Raw genomic sequence first — 23083 nt, 5'->3', positions numbered from 1 at the left:
CTTTTAAAAGTCCCATCTTTCTTTGACACTTTTTTTTTTTTTAAATGAGCCTTCCCAGCCACAATAAAGTCAAAGTCTGTTATAGTATCTTGGAATGGTAGGAAAAAGGTGGGAAGGTAACGATGGCATGGCACATCCAGGGGATAGTTGAGAATTTAATGAAGGGACTATTTAAAAAGATGTGGGCAGGGTTAAAGGAAACCTCTGGGAACCATAGGCTTCCCAGGTGGCTCAATGGTAAAGCATCCACTTGCCAATGCAGAAGACCTGGATTCCATCCCTGGGTTGGGAATATCCCCTGGAGGAGGGCACCACAACCCACTCCAATATTTTCGCTGGAGAATGACATGGATAGAGGAGCCTGGTGGGCTATAGTCCATAGTGTCACAAAGAGTCAGACACCACAGATCCACTGAACATGCATGTACTGGGAGCCATAACTAGCCCCAAGTCTGTAGGGGAAGAGGCAGCAGGTGGGAAACAGAACTAAGAGAGAAGTGTAGGAGAAGGCCACAGGGTTGGAGAAATGGTGGTCAGATAAAGAATGCAGACACAGCTAACAGAGTGGCCCTCTGATGCTGCAAGGGGGAGGTCTTGAATAACATCCTGCCTTGTGATCCATTGGTGGCTCAGCGGTAAAGAATCTGTCTGCAGAGCAGGAGCCCCAGGAGACCTGAGTTTGATCCCTGGGTCAGGAAGATCCCCTGGAGAAGGAAATGGCAACCCATTCAAGTATTCTCGCCTGGAGAATCTGCATGGTCAGAGGAGTCTGGCAGGCTACATTCCACTGGGTCACAAAGAGTGGGACACAACTGAAGCCACTTAGCCTGCAAGCACTGTGATCCATCTCCTGCAGGTGCCTTCCATTGGCCAACACCAGGCAAAAAGTCAGAGGACAGTTGATGTCATCCCTAAACGTCAGCCCTGAGTCACAGAGCAGGGTGCTGAGTGGGTCTCGAAGGACACGGGGAAAACCAGCAGTCACTTCCTATCTTTTCCCGCAGCTGGCACCTTGGTTCAGGCATCACCCTTTCTTGTCTGGCCTGTGGTGCTGGCCTTCTTGCTCATCCTCTTGACCCATCTAGTCCATTGCTTTGATGACCAGGTCTGTTTCCAAGAAGCTGTATTCATTCAGCACAGGATTGGGGTGCATAGACCTCAGTTCAGGAGCCAGCTCTGGAGCTTCAAGACCCAATAATTTTCTATTAAAGAAAAAAAAAAAAAGAAACCTCATGGGTAAAACTTCCAGTGGAGTCCAGGATGCCCGAAGACATTTCCAGGCATGATTCACTGATGCTAGACATATTTTCTTATCTCTCCTCGCTATTCTTTGGAACTCTGCATTCAGATGCTTATATCTTTCCTTTTCTCCTTTGCTTTTTGCTTCTCTTCTTTTCACAGCTATTTGTAAGGCCTCCCCAGACAGCCATTTTGCTTTTTTGCATTTCTTTTCCATGGGGATGGTCTTGATCCCTGCCTCCTGTACAATGTCACGACCTCCGTCCATAGTTCATCAGGCACTCTATCTACCAGATCTAGTCCCTTAAATCTATTTCTCACTTCCACTGTATAATCATAAGGGATTTTATTTAGGTCATACCTGAATGGTCTAGTGGTTTTCCTTATTTTCTTCAATTGAAGTCTGAATTTGGCAATAAGGAGTTCATGGTCTGAGCCACAGTCAGCTCCTGGTCTTGTTTTTGCTGACTATATAGAGTTTCTCCATCGTTGGCTGCAAAGAATATAATCAATCTGATTTCGGTGTTGACGTCTGGTGATGTCCATGTGTAGAGTCTTCTCTTGTGTTGTTGGAAGAGGGTGTTTGCTATGACCAGTGCATTCTCTTGGCAAAACTCTGATTAGCCTTTGCCCTGTTTCATTCCATATTCCAAGGCCAAATTTGCCTGTTACCCCAGGTGTTTCTTGACTTCCTACTTTTGCATTCCAGTCCCCTATAATGAAAAGGACATCTTTTTTGGGTGTTAGTTCTAAAAGGTCTTGGAGGTCTTCATAGAACTGTTCAACTTCAGCTTTTTCAGCATTACTGGTTGGGGCATAAATGGGAATACCAGACCACCTGACCTACCTCTTGAGAAACCTATATGCAGGTGGAAGCAACAGTTAGAACTGGACATAGAACAACAGACTGGTTCCAAATAGGAAAAGGAGTACGTCAAGGCTGTATATTGTCACCCTGCTTATTTAACTTACATGCAGAGTACATCATGAGAAATGCTGGGCTGGAAGATGCTCAACCTGGAATCAAGATTGCCAGGAGAAATATCAATAACCTCAGATATGCAGATGACACCACCCTTATGGCAGAAAGTGAAAAGGAACTAAAAAGCCTCTTGATGAAAGTGAAAGAGGAGAGTGAAAAAGTTGGCTTAAAACTCAACATCCAGAAAACAAAGATCATGGCATCTGGTCCCATCACTTCGTGGGAAATAGATGGGGAAACAGTGGAAACAGTGTCAGACTTTATTTTTGGGGGTTCCAAAATCACTGCAGATGGTGATTTCAGCCATGAAATTAAAAGACACTTATTCCTTGGAAGGAAAGTTATGACTAACCTAGATAGCATATTCAAAAGCAGAGACATTACTTTGCCAACAAAGGTCCATCTAGTCAAGGCTATGGTTTTTCCAGTGGTCATGTATGGATGTGAGAGTTGGACTGTGAAGAAGGCTGAGCACCGAAGAATTGATGCTTTTGAACCGTGGTGTTGGAGAAGGCTCTTGAGAGTCCCTTGGACTGCAAAGAGATCCAACCAGTCCATCCTAAAGGAGATCAGTCCTGGGTGTTCATTGGAAGGACTGATGCTGAAGCTGAAACTCCAATACTTTGGCCACCTCATGCTAAGAGTTGACTCATTGGAAAACACCCTGAAGCTGGGAGATTTTGGGGGCAGGAGGACAAGGGGACAACAGAGGATGAGATGGCTGGATGGCATCACTGACTCTTTGGACATGAGTTTGAGTGAACTCCAGGAGTTGGTGATGGACAGGGAGGCCTGGCGTGCTGCAGTTCATGGGGTCGCAAAGAATCGGACACGACTGAGCGACTGAACTGAACTGAACTGAACTGAGACATATTTTAAATAGCAAGGAATCGACTTGCGACCTTAAACACAAACAGAACGGTCGAAATGGATTGAGGCTGCCTCCCTGCCCTCTTCCAGAAAACCAAGTCACTCGGGCTGGCTGGCGATTGCTTCAAATCTGGTCTCTCCAAGGGCGTGTTTCTGAGGGCGTAGGCTCTGGCGGTCCGGAAAGGCAGGCTCCCGGCTCCTGGGCCCTCCCACCGTGCGGGTAGGGGAAGTCCCTCAGTCCCGCCTGCCACGAATACCCGGCGCCCCCGGTAGTCTTCCACTGGGGCACCTGCGGTGAGGGACAGGGGGAGCCGCAGAGAGCGCAGGCGCAGTGTCCGCGCGGGCGACGCCCCTCTCCCCGCCCAGCCCCGCGGCCTCCGCCGCCCGGGCCGCGGTTTTCCTGGCGAAGCCCGCGGTGGCCTCAGCGGGCTCAGAGCCTGGACTAGGCGCGCGGCAGCGGGCAGCCCCGGCCGGAGCACCGGTTCGCGCCTTCCTCTCCGCCACACGCAGGTAACCCGGCCGCCAGTCAGCACAGCAGACTGGGCACTTGACCCTGCCTGCCCGGCCGCCCCCACCCATAAGGAGTGAGAGAAGTCCACTCACTTTCAGCCGAGGCACCTAAGAGGCCGAGTCCCTCTTTGGGGCTTGGGCCGCCCCCTTCACACCCTTTCTCCGGGGCTCTGCTCGACGCCTGAGGGTCCGCGGGGCCCCCACTTCCCAGCACTGCTCCCTTGGAACACCTGGACGCGAGTTCGGTAGGGTCAGCATCAGCTATGGCCTCTGCGCCCCGGTTTCCTGCCACCGTCGTGTGTATGTGTACTTCTCTGATAAAGGCCAGGGCTCTTGCTTTCCTCACGCCCAGGAGCCCACCCAAACCAGGGTGAGTCCCTGTGGCGCCATGGCATCAATTTCAAACTTTTTAAGAATGCTGGGTGGTTTTAGAAATAAGGTTATAAGAATGCTGGGTGGTTGTAAGAAATAACAACTTCTAAATTCTTATTTAGAAATAAGAATGAGTATTTTCGTTTACTCTGTTGCCGACCCTTGGACGCCTGTGTGTATGGTTTGAGATTTTCGCGGAGAATAAACGGTACAGCGCGATCTTTCCCCAGTGAAAGGCAAGGGCAAGGGGTAGTGGAGGAAGGGCCAGGCCGCGGCCGAGTGTGGTGGCTAGAGGCGCAGGGCAAGTCCACGCAGCCTCGCGCAGCTCCGAGGAGGAAAGTGCTACCCCTCCCTGACCCGCCTTTGGGCCGTAGGGTTTCTACGCCACGTGCGCCGTGTGGCCCCTTTGGAGAGAGGAGGATGGAGGGGTGCGCGGGCCAGCAGGAAGGACGAGTAGGGGGGCCGCGCAGACTCGCATCTGTGTCCAGGCTTTTGCCGGGGTTGGCGGGGGAGCGGGATGAAAAGCTGGCGACTGAGTGACGATTGAGGGCCCAGAGACAGTGACGCACTGGGCGGAGAGGGCTGGGAGCGCTTGGGAAACGGGAGGTGTCGGCTGTTTAGTCTCTAAAGGACCTGATTGGGATTGCCCGTGTCCGTGGTGCTGAAGTACCTCCAGCGTCTTCGTCGTCGGCTTAGTTCCCTGGAGGCGGCGTGCCTTGCGGTTCTACGCCGCACCTTTGCCAGAAATAGCCGGCCTCCAAGGCAGGTGGCCAGAGTAGCGCCCGCTCGACAGTGTAACCCTTTTCGGATGAGTTGATGCTTGTTTCCTGAAGATAACTGAAGGCAAATGTGGCTCGTCCTGGTGGTGCAGATAAAGCATATGCCTAACAGGCTTGATTTACCTACATGGGAGGGCACGGGGTGAGCATAAACAAGAACTCTCACATATGAAAATACATAGTATATACACACAAACATTACAAACATGTTAATACACTTACTGGTTTTCAGCGCCATCACACACCACAAATTACACATGTTTTCCAGAACTTTTTTATAATCCATCTTTATTTTTTGACATCTTTAGTATTTCTGAACTCTTCATAACCATTAACTTTCATAATCATCTGTTTCCAAGTCACAGAACCTGTGAATTAAAGTGTTTGGTGTTTGGCTGAGCAAGAAAGTATTTACACATATTTTAAAATTAATTTACTTATTTTTACAAGGACCTACTGTATAGCATGTTACTTCCCTGGTGGCTCAGGGGTAAAGAGTCCACCTTCCACTGCTGGATACGCAGATTTGGTCCCTGGGTCAGGAAGATCCTCTAGAGATGGAAATGGAAACCCACTCCAGTATTCTTGCCTGGAGAATCCCATGGACAGAGGAGCCTGGCAGGCTACAGTCCATGGGGTCACAAAGGGTCGGACATGACTTAGTGACTGAGCGCATTGAGCACCATATGGAAATCTGCTCAATGTTATGTGGCAGCCTGGATGGGACAGGAATTTAGGGGAGAATGGATATATGTGTATGTATGGCTTAGTCCCTTCACTGTTCACCTGAAACTCACAACATTGACTATACCCCAAAACAAGATAAAAAGTTTAAAGTCTAAGAAAATACACATATTTTAATTACAGAACAAATGTAGTCTATAAAGAGGTAAAATTGATATTAATACAAAAAAGATATTCCTAAATGAAGTTTAAACAAAAAGAATTAATGACAAATTTAATAGGAAAAAAGCTAGACAACAATCTTATGGAAAGTTATAACCTGAAGAAAATAATGACTAAGATGTATCACAATGCTGATAATCTCAATTATACTGGTGGGATACGCTTTGTGAACTCTGTAAAGATTACATATATGCTCTTCAAAATGTTGAATAGCTGTGGTTTTTCTCTAATAAAATGTATGCTCATTGTTAAGAAATTTGGGTAATAGGGCAATACATAAAACCAGAGAAAAGTATTGTAAATAGATTTTTAAAAAATTGAATTATAGTTGACTTACAATATTGTGTGAGTGCAGCAAGTGATTCAGTTATACATATATGCATTATATTCTTTTTTTCTGATTCTTTTCCATTATAGATTATTACATGATATTGAGTATAGTTCCCTGTGCTATACAGTAAATCTTTGTTATTTATCTATTTTATATTTGGTAGTGTGCATCTGTTAATCCCATATTCCAATTTATGCCACCCTTTCCTTTTGGTAATCATGTTTGTTTCCTATGTCTGTGAATCTGTTTCTGTTTTGTAAATAAGTTCATTTGTATTATTTTTTAGATTCCACATATAAATGATGTAATATTTGTCTTTCTCTGACTTACGTCACTTATATGTTAATCTGTCAGTCCATTCATATTGCTGCAAATGACATTATTTCATTCTTTTTATGGCTGAGTAATATTCCATTGTGTATACGTACCACATCTTCTTTATGCATTCATTTGTTGATGGACACTTATGTTGCTTCAGTGTCTTGGGTATTGTAAACAGTGGCTCTATGAACATCGGGGTACATGTATCTTTTTGAATTAGAGCTTTCATCTTTTTTGGATGCATGTCCAGGAGTGAGATTCCTGGATCATTATGGTAATTCTATTTTTAGTTTTTTAGGACACTGCTATACTCAAACAGATTTTCTTTTAAGTAAATCCACATGTATTTTAAATGAACCAATCTTCTGTTGGTTGCATTTTCACTGTATAATTTATCACTAATGTCTTTCAAATCAATACATATAAAACTAGGTCATCATTAAGTGTCGTGTAATATTGTACTATGTAAGCAGAGCAATTTATTTAAATAATCTCATAATAAAGAACGTTCATTTATTTCTGATTTTTGCTGTTATCATACCATTCTGCAAATAGTATCTTTGAGTAAATATTTGTGCACTTGATTATATCCTTGGAAAAAATTCCTAGAAGTGAAATTGATGGTTCAATGGATATGCATGTTTTATTTTTGATACATTGATTTATTTCTTTAATTACTTCTTATCTCCTCCCTTGTCTGTTTTATTCTTTACTATGTTCTAATGTCAGATATATGTGTATTCAAGAAATATTTGTTGGAAGAATGATATTTCTAGATTGTGCTACAAAAAAGATGTACCAATATACCAGTATAAAAACTGAATTAGAATGTCAGAATTCCCACACTATTACCAAAATAAGGTTTTTTGTCAATTGGATAGGCAGTAAAGAGCATCTTTTTATATACTTACTGCTGCTGCTGCTGCTGCTGCTGCTGCTGCTGCTAAGTCGCTTCAGTCGTGTCCGACTCCTTGCGACCCCACAGACGGCAGCCCACCAGGCTCCCCCGTCCCTGGGATTCTCCAGGCAAGAATACTGGAGTGGGTTGCCATTTCCTTCTCCAATGCATGAAAGTGAAAAGTCAAAGTGAAGTCGCTCAGTCGTGTCTGACTCTCAGCAACCCCATGGACTGCAGCCTACCAGGCTCCTCCGTCCATGGGATTTTCCCGGCAAGAGTACTTACTGGTTGTTTTTTTTTTGTTTTGTGAGTTTCCAGCTCATAGCTTTATTTTTCTGTTGGTATGCTTATAGGCTTTTTCTTATTTGTGAAAATTCTTCAGATGCTAAAGATTTTTGTTGAGTATGTTGCAACTTTTTCCCTGACTTTTTAAAAATTTTTAAACTTTATTATATTTTCTGCTGTATAGAAAATTTCACATTTTATATAGTCAAATCTATCTTTTTACCCTTTATAATATCTGACATTTACATTTGGTTGTTCAATTCAGTCGCTCAGTCATGTAGGACTCTTTGTGACCCCACTCTTTGTGGCAGCCCGCCAGGCCTCCCTGTCCATCACCAACTCCATCCTTCTATAATAAAGATAATCAACTATGTTTCATGATATGATAAAAAGATTACATTTTAAATTCTAGGTTTATACTCCCATTTTCATTTTTAAATTCATTTCATTACTAGATGTAAAATTCTATTGAAGATGGCTTTGTGAGAAGTAATTGCTTATTTTAACCCATATGTACATAGGCTTGTCTTCTATGAGGAATAACATGTTACTTAGTTTGAAACTTTTAATACTTATTCAGTTTCTAAATATTTAATGATAATGATTCAAAAAGATACATGCACCCCCATGTTCATTGCAGGAATATTTACAATAGCCAGGACAAGGAAGTAACCTAGATGTCCGTCAACAGATGAATGGATAAAGAAGTTAGGGCATATATACACAATGGAATATTACTCAGCCATAAAAAGGAACAAAATTGTGCCATTTGCAGAGATGAGGGTGGACCTAGAGACTGTCATACAGAGTGAAGTAAGTCAGAAAGAGAAAAACAAATATCGTATAGTGTCACTTATATGTGGAATCTAGAAAAATGGTACAGATGAACTTATTTGTAAACCAGAAATAGAGGCACTAACGTAGAAAACAAATGTATGGATATCAAGGAGGTGAGGAGGTGGAATGAACTGGAAGATTGGGATTGACATATCTACACAATTATGTATAAAACAGATAACTAATGAGAACCTACTGTATAGCAAAAGGAGCTCTATACTCAGTACTCAGTGCTCTGTGGTGTATTAGGAAGAAAATCCAAAAAAGAGGGGATATGTGTATATGTATAACTGATTCACTTTGCTGAACAGCAGGAACTAACAACATTGTAAAGGAACTATACTCCAATAAAAATTAATAAAAAATACTTAAAGTGTTTTTATTTAAATGCCATTTAGTCTGTCATATTTTCAAACTGTTACTATCCAATCTTTTTAAAAAGGAGCTACTCTTTAGAGTATTTTTTGTAGATGAAAGAAAATATGACAGTGAAGAAAATATGTATACATATAAATATACCTGGAGTATTGGGAAAGGAGTACATCAAGGCTGTATATTGTCACCTTGCTTACTTAATTTATATGCAGAATACATCATGAGAAATGCCAGGCTGGATGAAGCACAAGCTGGAAGATTGCCAGGAGAAATATCAATAACCTCAGATATGCAGATGACACCACCCTTATGGCAGAAAGCCAAGAGGAAAAAAAGAGCCTCTTGATGAAAGTGAAAGAGGAGAGTGAAAAAGCTGGCTTAAAACTCAACATTCAAAAAACTAAAATCATGGCATCCAGTTCCATCACTTCATGGCAAATAGATGAGGAAACAATGGAAACAGTGAGAGACTGTTTTTTGGGGCTCCAAAATCACTGCAGATGGTGATTTCAGCCATGAAATTAAAAGACACTTACTCCTTGGAAGAAAAGCTATGACCAACCTAGACAGCATATTAAAAAGCAGAGACATTACTTTGCTGACAAAGGTCCATCTAGTCAAAGCTATGGTTTTTCCAGTAGTCATGTATGGATATGAGAGTTGGACTGTGAATAAAGCTGAGCACTGAAGAATTGATACTTTTGAACTGTGGTGTTGGAGAAGACTCTTGGGAGTCCCTTGGACTGCAAGAAGATCAAACCAGTCAATCCTAAAGGAAATCAGTCCTGAATATTCACTGGAAGGACTGATGCTGAAGCTGAAGCTCCAATATTGGCTAACTGATGCAAAGAACTGACTCACTGGAAAAGACCCTGATGCTGCGAAAGATTGAAGACAGGAGGAGAAGGGGTGACAGAGGATAAGATAATTGGATGGCATCACCAACTCAATGGACATGAGTTTGAGCAAGCTCCAGGAGTTGGTGATGGACAGGGAAGCCTGGAGTGCTGCAGTCCATGGGGTCGCAGAGAGTTAGAAATGACTGAGCAACTGAACTGAACTGAATATGCCATAATCAAATATAAGCTTAATTGGAGCTTATAAAATTAATTTTTACAATATTTTAATTCAAATGGATGGCTGAATTCCCCAGTAACTTTTTAAAATTGAAGTATAGTTGATTTACAATGCTGTGCCAGTCTCTGCTGTACAGCAAAGTGACTCAGTTATACACATATATACATTCTTCTTAAAAATAGTCTTTTCCTTTATGGTTTATCACAGGATATTGAATATAGTTCCCCATGATAGACATTAGGACTTTGTTGTTTATCCATAGTGACTTTTAAGTTGGATAGTACTGCTATCCACACTTCAGGTCTTTTAGCTGATCATAGCAATTGTTGGCCTGTCTAGCAATCTGGCAGTTTGTGCTGGTCTTCATGAGGACTAGATCATTCCCAATTAGTAGGTGCTTGAGGAGTCTTTGCATCCTGGTGAACTGAATAGCAATATAATTTTCCAGGTTGAGGTTGGAATTTGTTGATGGGGAAAATGATGATGGTATTAATTGTATTCTAACTAAACTCTCTTTCTTGGGCACTTTCGAACGTTTCATTGGTGATGAGTGTCTTGTCTCATTTTCCTTGTGGAGGTCACGTTGCCTCTGCAAGGAAATATGGATGATATTCTTAAACACTCTGGTAAGTCACAGTTCCAGGATGTTATGTGCCGCTGCTCTTTCTTATTTCATGTTTCTCCAGCATTATTTTTATTATAAAATCAGGCACAGTGACCTTTTCCATCACCACACTTGTTTTTGTTTTTCTTTTGCCATTCTGTCCTTAACAGTTGATTCTCTATGTAACCAAAGTATTGTTTAAAAGTCACTGTGTGCTGATCACTGGCTTGGGTGTCAGAAGGAGAATGATACCCACTCCAGTGCCTCTCCCTTCTCACTTTTCATCCATCTACCTTCTAGTCTGGACACAGGAAATCCCCGTCTACTTAGGGAAATGTCAGAGATGAGCTGAGATCATTGAGTTTTGTCTTTCTGTGGACCAAAACTGTACTTTGCCCTATAAATGTTTATATATATATATAAAGCTTAAAAATTTTGGCCCTTTATGAGCTTCTCTGATGGCTCATTTGGTAAAGACTCCAACTGCAATGCAGGAGACCCCAGTTTGACTCCTGGGTTGGGAAGATCCCCTGGAGAAGGGAAAGGCTATCAGTATTTAGAATACTCCAGTATTCTGGGCTAGAGAATTCCATGGACTACAGTCCATGGGGACTCAAAGAGTCAGAAACGACTGAGAAACTTTCACTTTCACTGTATAACATTATACATGTTAAATACTTACTCCTCTGATTTCCCTTATAGTCACTGCTGTAGTTGAATTATATATGATCAATGAGCATATGTAATAATTTATGTGCACTTAACTGTGTTGTTGGAGAAGACTCTTGAGAGTCCCTTGGACTGCAAGGAGATCCAACCAGTCCATCCTGGTTGGATGTTCACCAGTCCTGGGTGTTCATTGGAAAGACTGATGCTGAAGCTGAAACTCCAGTACTTTGGCCACCTCATGCGAAGAGTTGACTCATTGGAAAAGACTCTGATGCCGGGAGGGATTGGGGGCAGGAGGAGAAGGGGACGACAGAGGATGAGATGGCTGGATGGCATCACTGACTCAATGGACGTGAGTTTGAGTGATCTCAGGGAGTTGGTGATGGACAGGGAGGCCTGGCGTGCTGCAGTTCATGGGGTCCCAAAGAGTCGGACACGACTGAGCAACTGAACTGAACTGAACTGAACACCATTTCATGTATTGAATTTTATATTAATTCAATCCACATGTGTGTCATCATTACTTAGGTTCATTTAGTCATTTCCTGACTTCTCAAAATCACTTTTCTCTTTCCTTGTATTTAAGGCCCCGGAGTATCAGCAACTTTATTGAACCATGACTTTTACTTTAAAAACCTGAAGGAAAGTAAAGCTATTAGGTAATCTAATTTCTCATTTATTTTGCCTCTGGGCTCTGTGTAACTCTGGCTGAGCCATTGTTCTAAATGGGGGTGAGGGACTTGCCCGGTGGTCCAGTGGTTCAGAATTCACCTGCCAATGCAGGGAACGCATGATCCATCCCTGGTCCATGAAGGTCCCACTTGCCTCAGGGCAACTAATCCCATGCGCCAAAACTATTGAGTCCTTGTGCCGGTGTCGCTGTGCAACAAGAGAAGCCACCACAATGAGGAGCAGCGCACCACAACTAGGTAGGAGCCCCTGCTTGCCACAATTGCAGAAAGCCCACACACTGCAACCAAGACCCAGTGGAGCCAAAAATGAATAAAATTTAAAAAGTAATAAATGGGAGCGAGGATCCCAAAGATGAATGAGGCTGCTGAGGGCGGGATGGACTGAAGCCAGATACTCACAATTACTTCTTGGATGATTCCCTTAATTTAGAGCTGAGATAGAAGATAGTGTTAGATTGCAGAACTGTGGCAACCAAAGCTCTACACAACAAATGAGACCCAGAATTAGAGGTCTCTGGTTAAACGGGTGACTTTATTCAAAGCATGCTCCCAGCATTTGTTGAGTCTGGCAATGCCTTAAGGTAAGGGGATACCATGAATAAGTAAGGACATAATCTCTGTTCTTGGAGCAGTAACACTTTATCAGGAGTGAGTGTTACATAAACAATTCACAGTGAGTGATACGTTATGCCAAGGATTGTAACAGAGTTCTGTAGAAAGTGTTCTTGAACCCAGAGGAGGAACAGGTTGTTCATTGAGAGATTTCTCCCAAGTAGTTCTCCAGGAAGGTTGTGGGAATGTGGGTGGGAGTTTGCCGGATATTGCTTCATTAGGCAGTAAGTAGTTGACGACTTCAAGTCAGACTGGAAGATGACAGTCTGAATTTGAAGGCTGGCTGCCATAAGCAGCTCTGTAACCTTGGGCAAGTCACTGACGCTTGTTGATCTTCACTTGATTTGTTTTTAAAGAGAGACTAATATTAGTGCCTACCTTGTTGGGGTTGTTGTGGGATTTAGTAAAATAATAATGTAAAGCACTAGGTGCGTAGTAGTCAATTTATTTGTCTCTCTATAAAGTTGTATGTAAATCAATCTGGACTAGTGTTTATTGATCACATTGTTACAGGTCAAAAGGATAAAAATAAAAACTTTTTGTGTCTTTTCAATCGATGCGTAATTCTCCCAATCTGGAAATTCCTCTCTTAATGTTGCTTAAATCCCACGCCTACTGCTTTTTACCAATTCTCATGCTATCCCAAACCAAAACAGGTCTAGTCTGAAACTGTCATCACTTTTTGTTCTCTAGTACTTAGTGTTACAGCAAATACATATTTAATTGTATAATTTCCTTCTTTTAACATACACAGCACTTGTGTCTATTTTTGGTACTATTAGCATATTTCTTTTCTCCCACATGAATGTGTAAGTTCTTTAAGAGAAAGCATATGTTTTCTTAATTTTATCTCTCGCAGTATCCTAGCACAGTGCCTTCCACACCACAGGCATTTAGTAAATATTGACTGAAGGAAAAACCCTAAATGTGTGAGGATGCCAGAATAGCTGGTGTGATCTCAGGCTCCCCTCATAGAAGTAGAATCTCTCCTGAATAGGCGAGATCATAGAAACTGGAGTGGTTAATATGGTGAGATGAAAACCATGATTATATGTGGAGTAACTAAAAAAAGAGGAGATTTTCAGTCTGGAGAAGAGAAAACTCATGATGGGAGACCTGGGACAGGGAGGGTAGAAAAGTTCCTGATACTGAGATTTCCTGTGGAAGAGAAATAATTAGTGACCCCAGAGCTAATATGTAGGAACAGATTCTGGAAACTATAGATAGGGAGATTTTGACTGAATGTTAAAAAACAATTTTCTAACAACCAGAATGATTCCCAGGTGGCTGCTTTCAAAAGGAATAAGTAGGTTCAAACAGAAACTGAACTATTTGTTGCAGATGCTACAGAGGTGATAGTTGCTATTAAAGGAACTGGAGTAGATGACCGCCAAAGGCTTTTTCAACTCTCATGGTTGTTAACTCTATGTGTATTATTATAATGTTGTATATGACTGCCTTATAGTAAATATATACATCTTAATGTATATATTGTATATGGATAAAGACATATAATGTATTTATGTACAGATCATATAACCTCATTATCACCATATTGCCTAAATTAATGAAAGATGAAAATGACTTTTCAAAAGCTTATCTTGATTATTTAAAATATTTTGCTAACATCTTTTTTACTTGAGGACAGTGGTTTATAAAATATTGTCCTACGTGTACACTGTGTGCTTAAATTTCAATAAAAAGTTCAGTGATGGTGTTAGCATCTCAAATACAAATAAATATTCTTTCAATCTCAAAATTAAATCTGAAAAGAGAAAATAAATAAGTGAGCCAGAGTCAACTTGTTCTGATTCAGATGAGTTGTGGTGTACAGTTCAGGTGTTCATTACTACTACCACTACCACAATTATCACTAACATTTATTTAACATTTACCGTGTACCTTGTTGTTGCTGTTTTAGTTGCTAAATTGTGTCTGACTCTTTGCAACCCATGAACTGCAGCACACCAGGCATCCTTGTCCTTCTTTATCTCCTGGAGTTTGCTCCATTGAGTCAATGATGTCATCCAAAAATCTCCTCTGTTGCTCCCTTCTTCTCTTGCCCTCAACCTTTCCCAGCATCAGGGTCTTTTCAAAAGAGTTGGCTCTTCGCATCAGGTGGCCAAAATATTGGAACTTCAGCTTCAGCATCAGTCTCTCCAATGAATAGTCAGGGTTGATTTCCTTTAGGATTAACTGATTTAATTTCCTTGCTGTCCATGGGACTCTCAAGAGTCTTCTCCAGCACCACAGTTCGAAAGCATCGATTCTTCAACGCTCAGCCTTCTTTACAGGTACTGTATACCTAGCTATGTTTTAAGCACCTCATATGTATTAACTCATGTACTTCTTCCAAAAACTCTTATGTTATCCCCAATATATTTTTTCATATTTTATTTAGAAATAATTTCAAATTTATAGTAAAGTTTCATGCTTTTAAAGTCCAACAAACTATTGGGGTGAAAGCTAATTCTCATGTATACTTCACCCCAAGTTCTCCAATGATAAACATTTTTCAATGTTCTCTTTGTCACTCATTCAGATACTTTTTTTTTCTGAACCAATTGAAAATAAGTTGCAAATGTGATGCCTAATTATCCCTACTTAAGTGTCTTCCTTAAAGACAAGACACTCTCCTGTATAACCACAGTCATTCAGTATTTGTCCCAGTAATTTCCTTTTTGGAAAAATATTTTTTATTTCTTGTCTAGAATCAAATCCAGGGTTGTAATTGCATTTAGTTATGTCCCTTTAATCTTTACTTTGTGATAGTTCTTCATTTCTTCCTTGTTGTTAGTGACTTTGACATTTTGGGAAGTTCAGACCATTCATTTGGTAGAATGTTCCTCATTTAGGTTTATTTAGGTTTGTCTGAGGCAAGTTATGCATTTTTGGCATAGTTATACATTTTTGGCAGGAAAATGATAGATGTGATATTGTGTGTTTTCAGTGGATCTTATTAAGAGACACAATATTGATTTGTCCTTTTTTTTTTTTTGCCATTTTAAATGAATTCATTTAAATCCAAGTAGTACAGAATTCAGTATAGAACAAAGACTTAACAACACACTTCGGCAGGATTCTGGGTTGGATTTATGCAGATCTCATAGCTAAAGTAGAAATGGCTAAGAAGAACTAAAGAGGAGCTACTCTATGATTACTTATTAATTTATACAAACATTTGTTCTTAAATGTACTAGGTTCTAAGACAACACCTCATTCTAGCTGTAGATGGCAACAGATGTTACAGCAGGAAATCCAGATGTTTAAACATGAATGGAATTAAGGAGCATCATTGCCTCAGGCACAAGGAACAGCTTCCTTTTTGCCAGATTTCTTAATTCCATCTGTGCCCATGGGGCCTTTCCCTGTGGCCTTCACTTTTGGCTCCTCGAGTTTCTTCTGCTCCTCCTTTTTCTGCTTGAATGCCTTATCTTCCTGGTCCATCTTTTTGTCTTGCTCCTTGGACTGCTTCAGGGGCTTCTTCTGGTACCTTTGCTGCCCAATGTGGTGTCTGCCGCCCCTTACCCAGTGACTGGTCTTTTTGCTGCTGATGTGAACTTTGATGACTTGGTAAAGGTGAAAACTTCTCCACTGTCAAGTTGTTATTTTTCCTTTTGTAGTTTTTAAGAGATAATTTTATTTATTTATTTTTGGTTATGTTGGGTCTTCATTGCTGCAAGGGCTTTTCTCTAGTTGTGGAGAGCGGGCGTTACTCTTCATTTGTGGTGCTTAGGCTTGTCATTGCAATGGCACCTATGGACTCAAGGGTGCACAGGCCTCAGTGGTTGTGGCGCATGGGCCCAGTAGTTGTGGCTCCTCGGTTCCAGAGCACAGGCTCAACAGTTGTGGCACACAGGCTTAGTTGCTCTGCAGCATGTGGGATCTTCCCAGACCAGGAATCAAATCGGTGTCTCCTATATTGGCAGGCGGATTCTTTACCACTGAACCATGAAGGAAGCCCTCCCTTTGTAATTAATAAGCATTTTGTGGGGAGATACTTTGAGACTATGTCATCCTATTCTTCAGCAAACTTTCAGTCACTTATGATGATTCTTGCTTGAGTAATTACTATGATGATTGCCAAATGGCGATTTTTCCAATTTTTCCATCTTACCTTTTTTGTTTTCTTTGGCCTTGCCATGTGGCTTGTGGGGTCTTAACTCCTCAAGACCAGAGACTGAATCCCAGGTGGAGTCCTAACCACATGACCACCGGGGAATTCTCCATTTATTTTACTTTTACTAGTTTGTATTCTGTTGTAAAGGAGTTTTCTCTTTATTTATGTATTCATTTATTTACATCAATTTGGCTTGTGGATTTCTATTGTGTTCAGTGGATTACTTTCATTATTGACTTTGATGCTGAAATTGTTACAGATTTGGTCATTTGAATCCCATTCAAGTTGTTTCTTGTGTTGCTTTGAAATCTCTATTATCCGAGTACTTTCTAGTGTAAGATGTTTCAGATTCATCTTGTACTTTTCCTGTCCCTGCCATTTCAGTCATTTCAAAAGATATTTTTCTAAAGAGCCCTGCTTTCTTTTAGCAGAGAATGCAAGCTCTGGGTGCTAGGTGTGGTCATTGCTCCTGGAGTCTCATTACTTTAGGCTACTTTAAGGCCATCCTGGGCTTCCCTGGTGGTTCAGCGGTAAAGAATCCCACCCGCCAATGAAGGAGAAAGGTCCCATGAAGAAGGGAATGGCTACCCACTCCAGAATTCTTGCCTGGGAAATTCCATGGACAGAGGAGCCTGGTGGGCTATAGTCCATGGGGTCACAGAGCTGGACATGATTTATTGGCTAAACAACAACAACAAGAACAATGGCCATCTTAGCTGACAGAACTGGGGAACTCATAAGTACATATGCACATCTATATTTATTAACCTATTTATATTAAAATTAGTTTAATATCTTAAACGGCACTCTAATACCACAGTGTTAATTCTAGTCTTCACCTTTTTTCTATTTATATCTTCCTTCTCTGAGGGTGAGAAATTTGGTTCCCATTATCTTCAATATATTTAACTATAATATTTGTTTGTTCTCTCTTTATATAACCAATATCCTGACCTCACGGGCAATCCCCTTGGCCACAATTCTTCCTCATGCTCAGTCTTGCTGCCTCTACCAGCCTCTTCACAGCCTTAAGTTACACAGCTAGAAAGTGGTGAAGCAGGAAAAAATGTGCAAAGTTGCTTAATTGCTTGACTGCAAGTTCTCCAACCCAAGAGTGTCTATTGTGAAGCTGCTGCTGTGAAGACATACTCAAGGAAAAGGGGCCCTTTGGCTAATGAGATGAAGATTTAAGCAGGCAGAGTGGCAGCTTTCAGGACTGCGCCTTCCAAGGGAAACTTGGAGAATGAAGGATGGAGGCAGCCGAATGGCGGTACCTGCCAAGAACCGCAGTGAGGGGATTCTCCAAAACTAGTGCAGTTGGGTGGTCAGTCAGCCAGCACCTCCACTGCCACAGGTCTCCACTATGTTTTCTTTCTCTATCAAGAGCACATTCCATTAAGACAAACGTATCGCTGTGCTGTTATTTCTAAAGACGGAATTTTGCTTTTATTAGCAGTTCCTTAAATTAAAATGCTAGGAGCTGGATGATGGTGTCTGCTGTTGTAGAGCTGACTTCATTTCCTGGTCCAGAAGATCAGAAATCTGTTCATGTTTTAGAAAACAGCGTGAGATCCATCTGTTCAGGTCAGATTTTTCCACATTAACATGGAAATTTATAGAGTGGTAACTTATGTAAGAAAAACCAATGATGGTTATATTCTTTGCTGCTATTTGGAATCCATGTTATTTTTTTTGTTAGTCATGAAAATATAGTAATCCATGTACACATGCGCAATGACTTAATTCTTTTGAACACTATGTATAATAAAGGCATCCACTTTAGTTTATGTAGTATTTCACCTCTGTTTTGGTTTGGGTTCTAGGCACCATTTATCCAGTTTCCCTTTGTAATACAGTCTGTTTATATGCAGTTTTCCTTGCAACAGAAGGCATAGAAATGTAAGAGCTACATTTGGCTTCCTGGGTGATTTCTGGTATGACTGAAACACGGAATACTGATTATTTTCCCTCTGATGAAAATATGAAAAAAAAATTAAAAAAATTTTCCCCCTGATTTTAAAGTAGATGCATGGCTTATATGGAAAATAAAACTAAAAAGTAAATAGAAGAAAGTGTTGAATAATTGAAATTTCACCATCCAAAGTCTAGATACAAATTGTTTTATATAGATTCATAGGATGAATGCTTTTTTATATCTTTTGTACCTTTCTTTTTACTTAGCATTGTGACATGAAGGGGCTTTCTAGGTGGCACTAGGGCTTCCCAAGTGGTGCTGGTGATAAAGAACCTGCCTGCCAATGCAGGAAACACAGGAGACATGAGTTCAAGGTTTGATCCCTGGTTTGGAAAGATTTCCTGGAGGAGGGCATGGCAACCCACTCCAGTATTCTTGCCTGGAGAATGCCATGGACCAAGGAGCCTGGCAGGCTACAGTCCATAGGGTTGCAAAGAACTGTACATGACTGAAGCAACTTAGCACGCATGCAGGTGACATGAAGATTTTTTCTGTTAATATATGTGTACAGATATACTATCTTTTTTGATGACTGCATAATATTGCATTGATTTTTTTGTTTAACAGGTCCCTCATTAAAGGACAATAAAGTTATTTTCCATTTTTCACAGTGTAAAGAAAGCCGTGATGAGTGTCCTTGCTTGCCATCTTTATGTACTTTACTAGTGATCTCCTTTGGATATATTCTTGGAAATAGGACTGCTGGGTCAAAGACTTCACACATTCTAAATTTTTGTACATGCTGCTGGTAAAATTAACTCTTGATGAGATGGATTATACTATGCTTTTCTTTCATATACAGTGTCCCTGCCGATGATGGGACTTTATAAAGTCTCTTTTCAGCTTTGTAGTAGCATCATATATTTGTGTGCATTCTCTAGATGACATTAAAGGAGTGGAACAACTTTATTTATAAAAATATTTATTTATTTAGCTGTGTTGGGTCTTAGTTGTGGCATGCAGGATCTTCATTGCATCACGCGGGATCTTTCATTGCGGCACACAGACTCTTTAGCTGTGGTGTGCGGGCTTAGCTGCATGTGAAATCTTAGTTCCTGGATCTGAGGTAGAACCCACATCCTGTGCATTGCAAGGCATATTCCCTAAGCACTGGACCACCAGAGAAGTTCCCTGAAATAACTTTGATATATCTATGTATGCCATCTAAGCAACCAGATGTTGTCAAGTTTCATTCAAAATCTGACATAGTTTGGTCTGAAACAAGATGGCATCTGGTCACCATTTTTTCTATTGCTTTATGTTATTTCAGTTTAATAAGATGTATGGAGAGATGTGACGGAGTTGTAATGTCATCAAGTGGTGCCTATAGCATGAAGAATAAGTTAAATGAAACCAAATGTGTAAAATTTTGAACTGATTCATTTGGCATTTCCATAAGTCTTGGCTTCAAGAGAAAATTCGGGCTTGGCTTTCTCATGGGTAAACAGCAGCAAGAACAGGGCAAATGTGAGCAGGTAGTATATGTAGTATTTGTGGGATTTGAGAGTAGACTGTTGATCCTGGGTATTCCTTTTTTGTTCAGGGACTGGTGTTAAGACCTGGGAAGTTTTCAGCTTTCTTTGTACTCAGTTGGGTTATTTGATCATCTTTCATAAGTGTTGCTGCTGCTGCTAAGTCGCTTCAGTCGTGTCTGACTCTGTGCGACCCCATAGATGGCAGCCCACCAGGCTCCCAAATCCCTGGGATTCTCCAGGCAAGAACAGGTTAGGTAAAGAATAAACAACTGACAAGTTCAACTTTAACAAGATATCAGAACAGCACAGTAATCTATTGTACACTTAACATCTAACCTACGTGGTGATTTAACCACTTAGATACATACAAAAAAAGATGATGGAAACAGAAAAGGATCATGTTATTCCTTTCCCTCCCCCTTCCAGCAATGGCTTCCTGCCACTCTTGACAGATTCACCCAGCATGGCTGAATTTAAAGGTGCTGATTCACTGCAAACTAATTCTGTTTTGTTTTTTGTTATTTTTGGCAAAACTAATACAATATTGTAAAGTTTAAAAATAAAATAAAATTAAAGACAGTAGGAAAGTAAGTGGTAGATGATAAATATGTGTTCATTGAGAATGGCAGATTTTATGCAAATTGATAAGTCCACTGCTTCAGAGATGAGACAGGCTCTTTCCTAGAAGGGGAGTGTCGATTATAAATGGTGAGAGACTTTGCATTTCAGCAAGTTCTTAGCTGCCAGCTGACACATTCATCACAGTGTGCCAGAATGGATTTTAAAACGGTACAACATATATTGCTCTTTTCCAGATCAGGCATCATCACCTTCACACAAGCCAAGTCAACCTGCTTATTTGAAAACTGCCACATGAGGCTGTTTTTCAGGTTAATCTCAGTTAACCTTTTCCTTTCCCGATATACACAGTTCATTAGAATCTACCCAAGTCATTTGAGTACAGAAGAGACAGGCTTCTCATTTCAATTTTGCCTACACAGCAACTGAATGCCCACAAGTTCCAAGCTGATGGGCAAAATAGAATGTTTAGCCCAGCTCTAACCAGACTGATCTGGAGGAGGAAATGGCAACCCACTCCAGTATTCTTGCTTGGGAAATCCCATTCACAGAAGAGCCTGGCAGGCTATAGTCCATGGGGTCACAGAGAGTCAGACACGACTGAAGCGACTTAGCACACACAACCAGACTGGTAGCTCTCATCCTTACCTCCCCTCTTTCACCCCTTTCCTTTCCCACATTTTGCACCTCTACATTTAATTATTTCTTTTTTCTCAGTCTTTTCCCCTCCCAGAGTTGACTGCTGGAAGCTCCTGCACAGCTGACAGCCCCTGGCTATCCCTTCCCTAACTTTCTGCCCTAGAACTGTCAGCTGAATCTTCAGGTCAAACTAGTGCTAGGCTTCCTGTTTGGTGCATCTCTCCACTTCTCCTTCCTACCTCTCCTGACCCCATATCCACCCTGCTAGATCTCTCTCCCCACCTCACCTTACCTCCAAGCCCTTTAGCTGTAATTGTCTCCTCTCTTATATAACCCAGACTGACACAGCCCAGCAACATCCTCGGGCCTTGCTCTAGTTTTCTCATAGCCCAGCAGAGCACAGTACTTCTTAGATCACTGAGACCAGTGGTCCCCAACCTTTGGGCACCAGGAGAAGGGTTCCTCAGGGATCTGGAACCAATATTTCTAACACAGAAAGTCAGAACTGTAGCCAAGTGGCAAAGATAACAGTATGAGGACAATCTCAAAGGTGAAACCAGGAGAGAAATGGGAGACTGAACAGCAGAGCCTGTGAAAAGTGATAGCAGACTGGGACAGGATGTAGTTCAGAACTGAGTATTTTTGTTCAACCTGCATTTGTTCGATGTGTTTTGTGTTCTATGAATACAAATATGGATGAGAACTCTCTTGCTTTCATGGAACTTACAGGCTACAAAGGAGATTGTGACTTGGCAAGTTCCCTTTAAATAGTGCCTGGATCTGTTGAGAAAGTGGACATGGCAGATTAAAGGAGCTACACTGGGCTGTGCACAACCCAGAAAATTTGAGATGTACTGACAAGTCCTGCCTAGCATGGATGTGGGAGGAGATGGAGTCATACTGTGATGACTTTTGACTTCTCTGTGTCTCTGAGTCCTCTCAGAAATAGCTCTTTTTAAAAAATCAGAGGATTGAGTAACTTTTAATACTTGCCTGAAATTTGCTAGCTGGGCCTACAAGATTTGTGAAGTGGTTGACAGAGTAAACAGAATGTGTAAGGAAGTTGTAAGAAACTCAGTTTGATAATTGCATTTACAGAGAATTATTAAGTAGTCCACATTAAATTTCAAAAGTTTCTAACAACAGTGGAAGATGGATTGAAGGAATTTTTTGGATTTTGTCCTAATTAGCAGTCCTAAATTCTTATTTACCACAATTAACATGTATTTCTGCAGTAGGAGCTCAAAGTGCTGTCTACCCATCTTTATGAAAATCTTATATTATTATTACTCCACACAATCCTGGTTGATTCTTTCAAAAATCTGTTCTAGCTTTCTTGATAAATTGTAGGCCATTTCCCCCAAAAAATAACTACATGAGGAACAAAATGTTAGGTAACTGTCTACCATGAATTATTGTTGTTCACCACCCTGTCTCATCAAGTAAAGAGTTAATGGCAATTTAAGATTATTGGAAGGGATCACCAGCATTATCTTCAGTCTTTGGTTCATTACATTGGCATTATGTATGAGTGAATACTCTTCCATAAATTCCAAAATATTAATGCTTTGTTAGCATCTATGTTGTTAAAAGCAGAATAAGCAGAAGTTGTTCCTTGACTGACAGGATTCAGTTTTACATATCTCATGGTGTAATACACAGTGCATCTGTGTATCTGGCAGGGTGTAGTTACAGATTACAAAAATCACTCTAGCTCTTTGAATCAGTAAGAGATATAACACAAGGGATCAGAAGCCTCTAAAATCATTGGAAGGGCTGGAGGAACAGATTTCAATCTGGGCCTCCAGGCACATTTCCTAGAATGAATGTTTATATCCTTTAAAAAAAGTTCCTAATCTAGAAATTTATAAACTATATGTAAGCCTTCTTGCAATAAAAACAGATCATAGAGGAAAATAAGCATTTCCTCTCTGCT

The 23083-nt window shown here is 41.0% G+C and overlaps 2 protein-coding genes across 4 annotated transcripts in view; one reads left to right on the top strand and one right to left on the bottom strand.

The window, feature by feature from the left end:
- Positions 1-3461: 3461 nt before the first annotated feature.
- The window catches only part of SLC35G2 (solute carrier family 35 member G2), a 36292-nt gene continuing 16670 nt past the window's right edge, over positions 3462-23083 (top strand). The window contains exon 1 of one of the 3 annotated variants that reach the window (NM_001075524.2): positions 3462-3601. The gene's annotated coding sequence lies outside the window, so the exon portion shown is untranslated. The other 2 variants (XM_059878673.1, XM_059878693.1) reach the window with 2 other exon arrangements.
- Positions 3965-21506, bottom strand: LOC112447834 (translation machinery-associated protein 7-like). The gene is made up of 3 exons (XM_059889924.1): positions 21435-21506; positions 4975-15953; positions 3965-4875 (listed from the first exon to the last, which is right to left on the bottom strand). The coding sequence occupies exons 1-2, from the start codon at positions 21504-21506 to the stop codon at positions 15660-15662; spliced, it is 366 nt and encodes a 121-aa protein (XP_059745907.1). The 3' UTR covers positions 3965-4875; positions 4975-15659.

The sequence above is a fragment of the Bos taurus genome, chromosome 1 (genome assembly GCF_002263795.3).
Source record: "Bos taurus isolate L1 Dominette 01449 registration number 42190680 breed Hereford chromosome 1, ARS-UCD2.0, whole genome shotgun sequence".
Taxonomy (NCBI): domain Eukaryota; kingdom Metazoa; phylum Chordata; class Mammalia; order Artiodactyla; family Bovidae; genus Bos; species Bos taurus.
Note: the sequence above shows the minus strand (reverse complement) of the source record. Positions and strands in the feature narration are given on the sequence as shown.

Bases quoted from the DNA above. Each gene is read 5' to 3' on its own strand.
- LOC112447834 (XM_059889924.1), bottom strand. From the start codon at position 21,506: ATGTTGCTGGGCTGTGTCAGTCTGGGTTATATAAGAGAGGAGACAATT. The intron at 15,954-21,434 runs GTGAGGTGGGGA...ACAACTTGACAG, and splicing joins CTAAAGGGCTTGGAGGTAAG to TGGAGAAGTTTTCACCTTTA.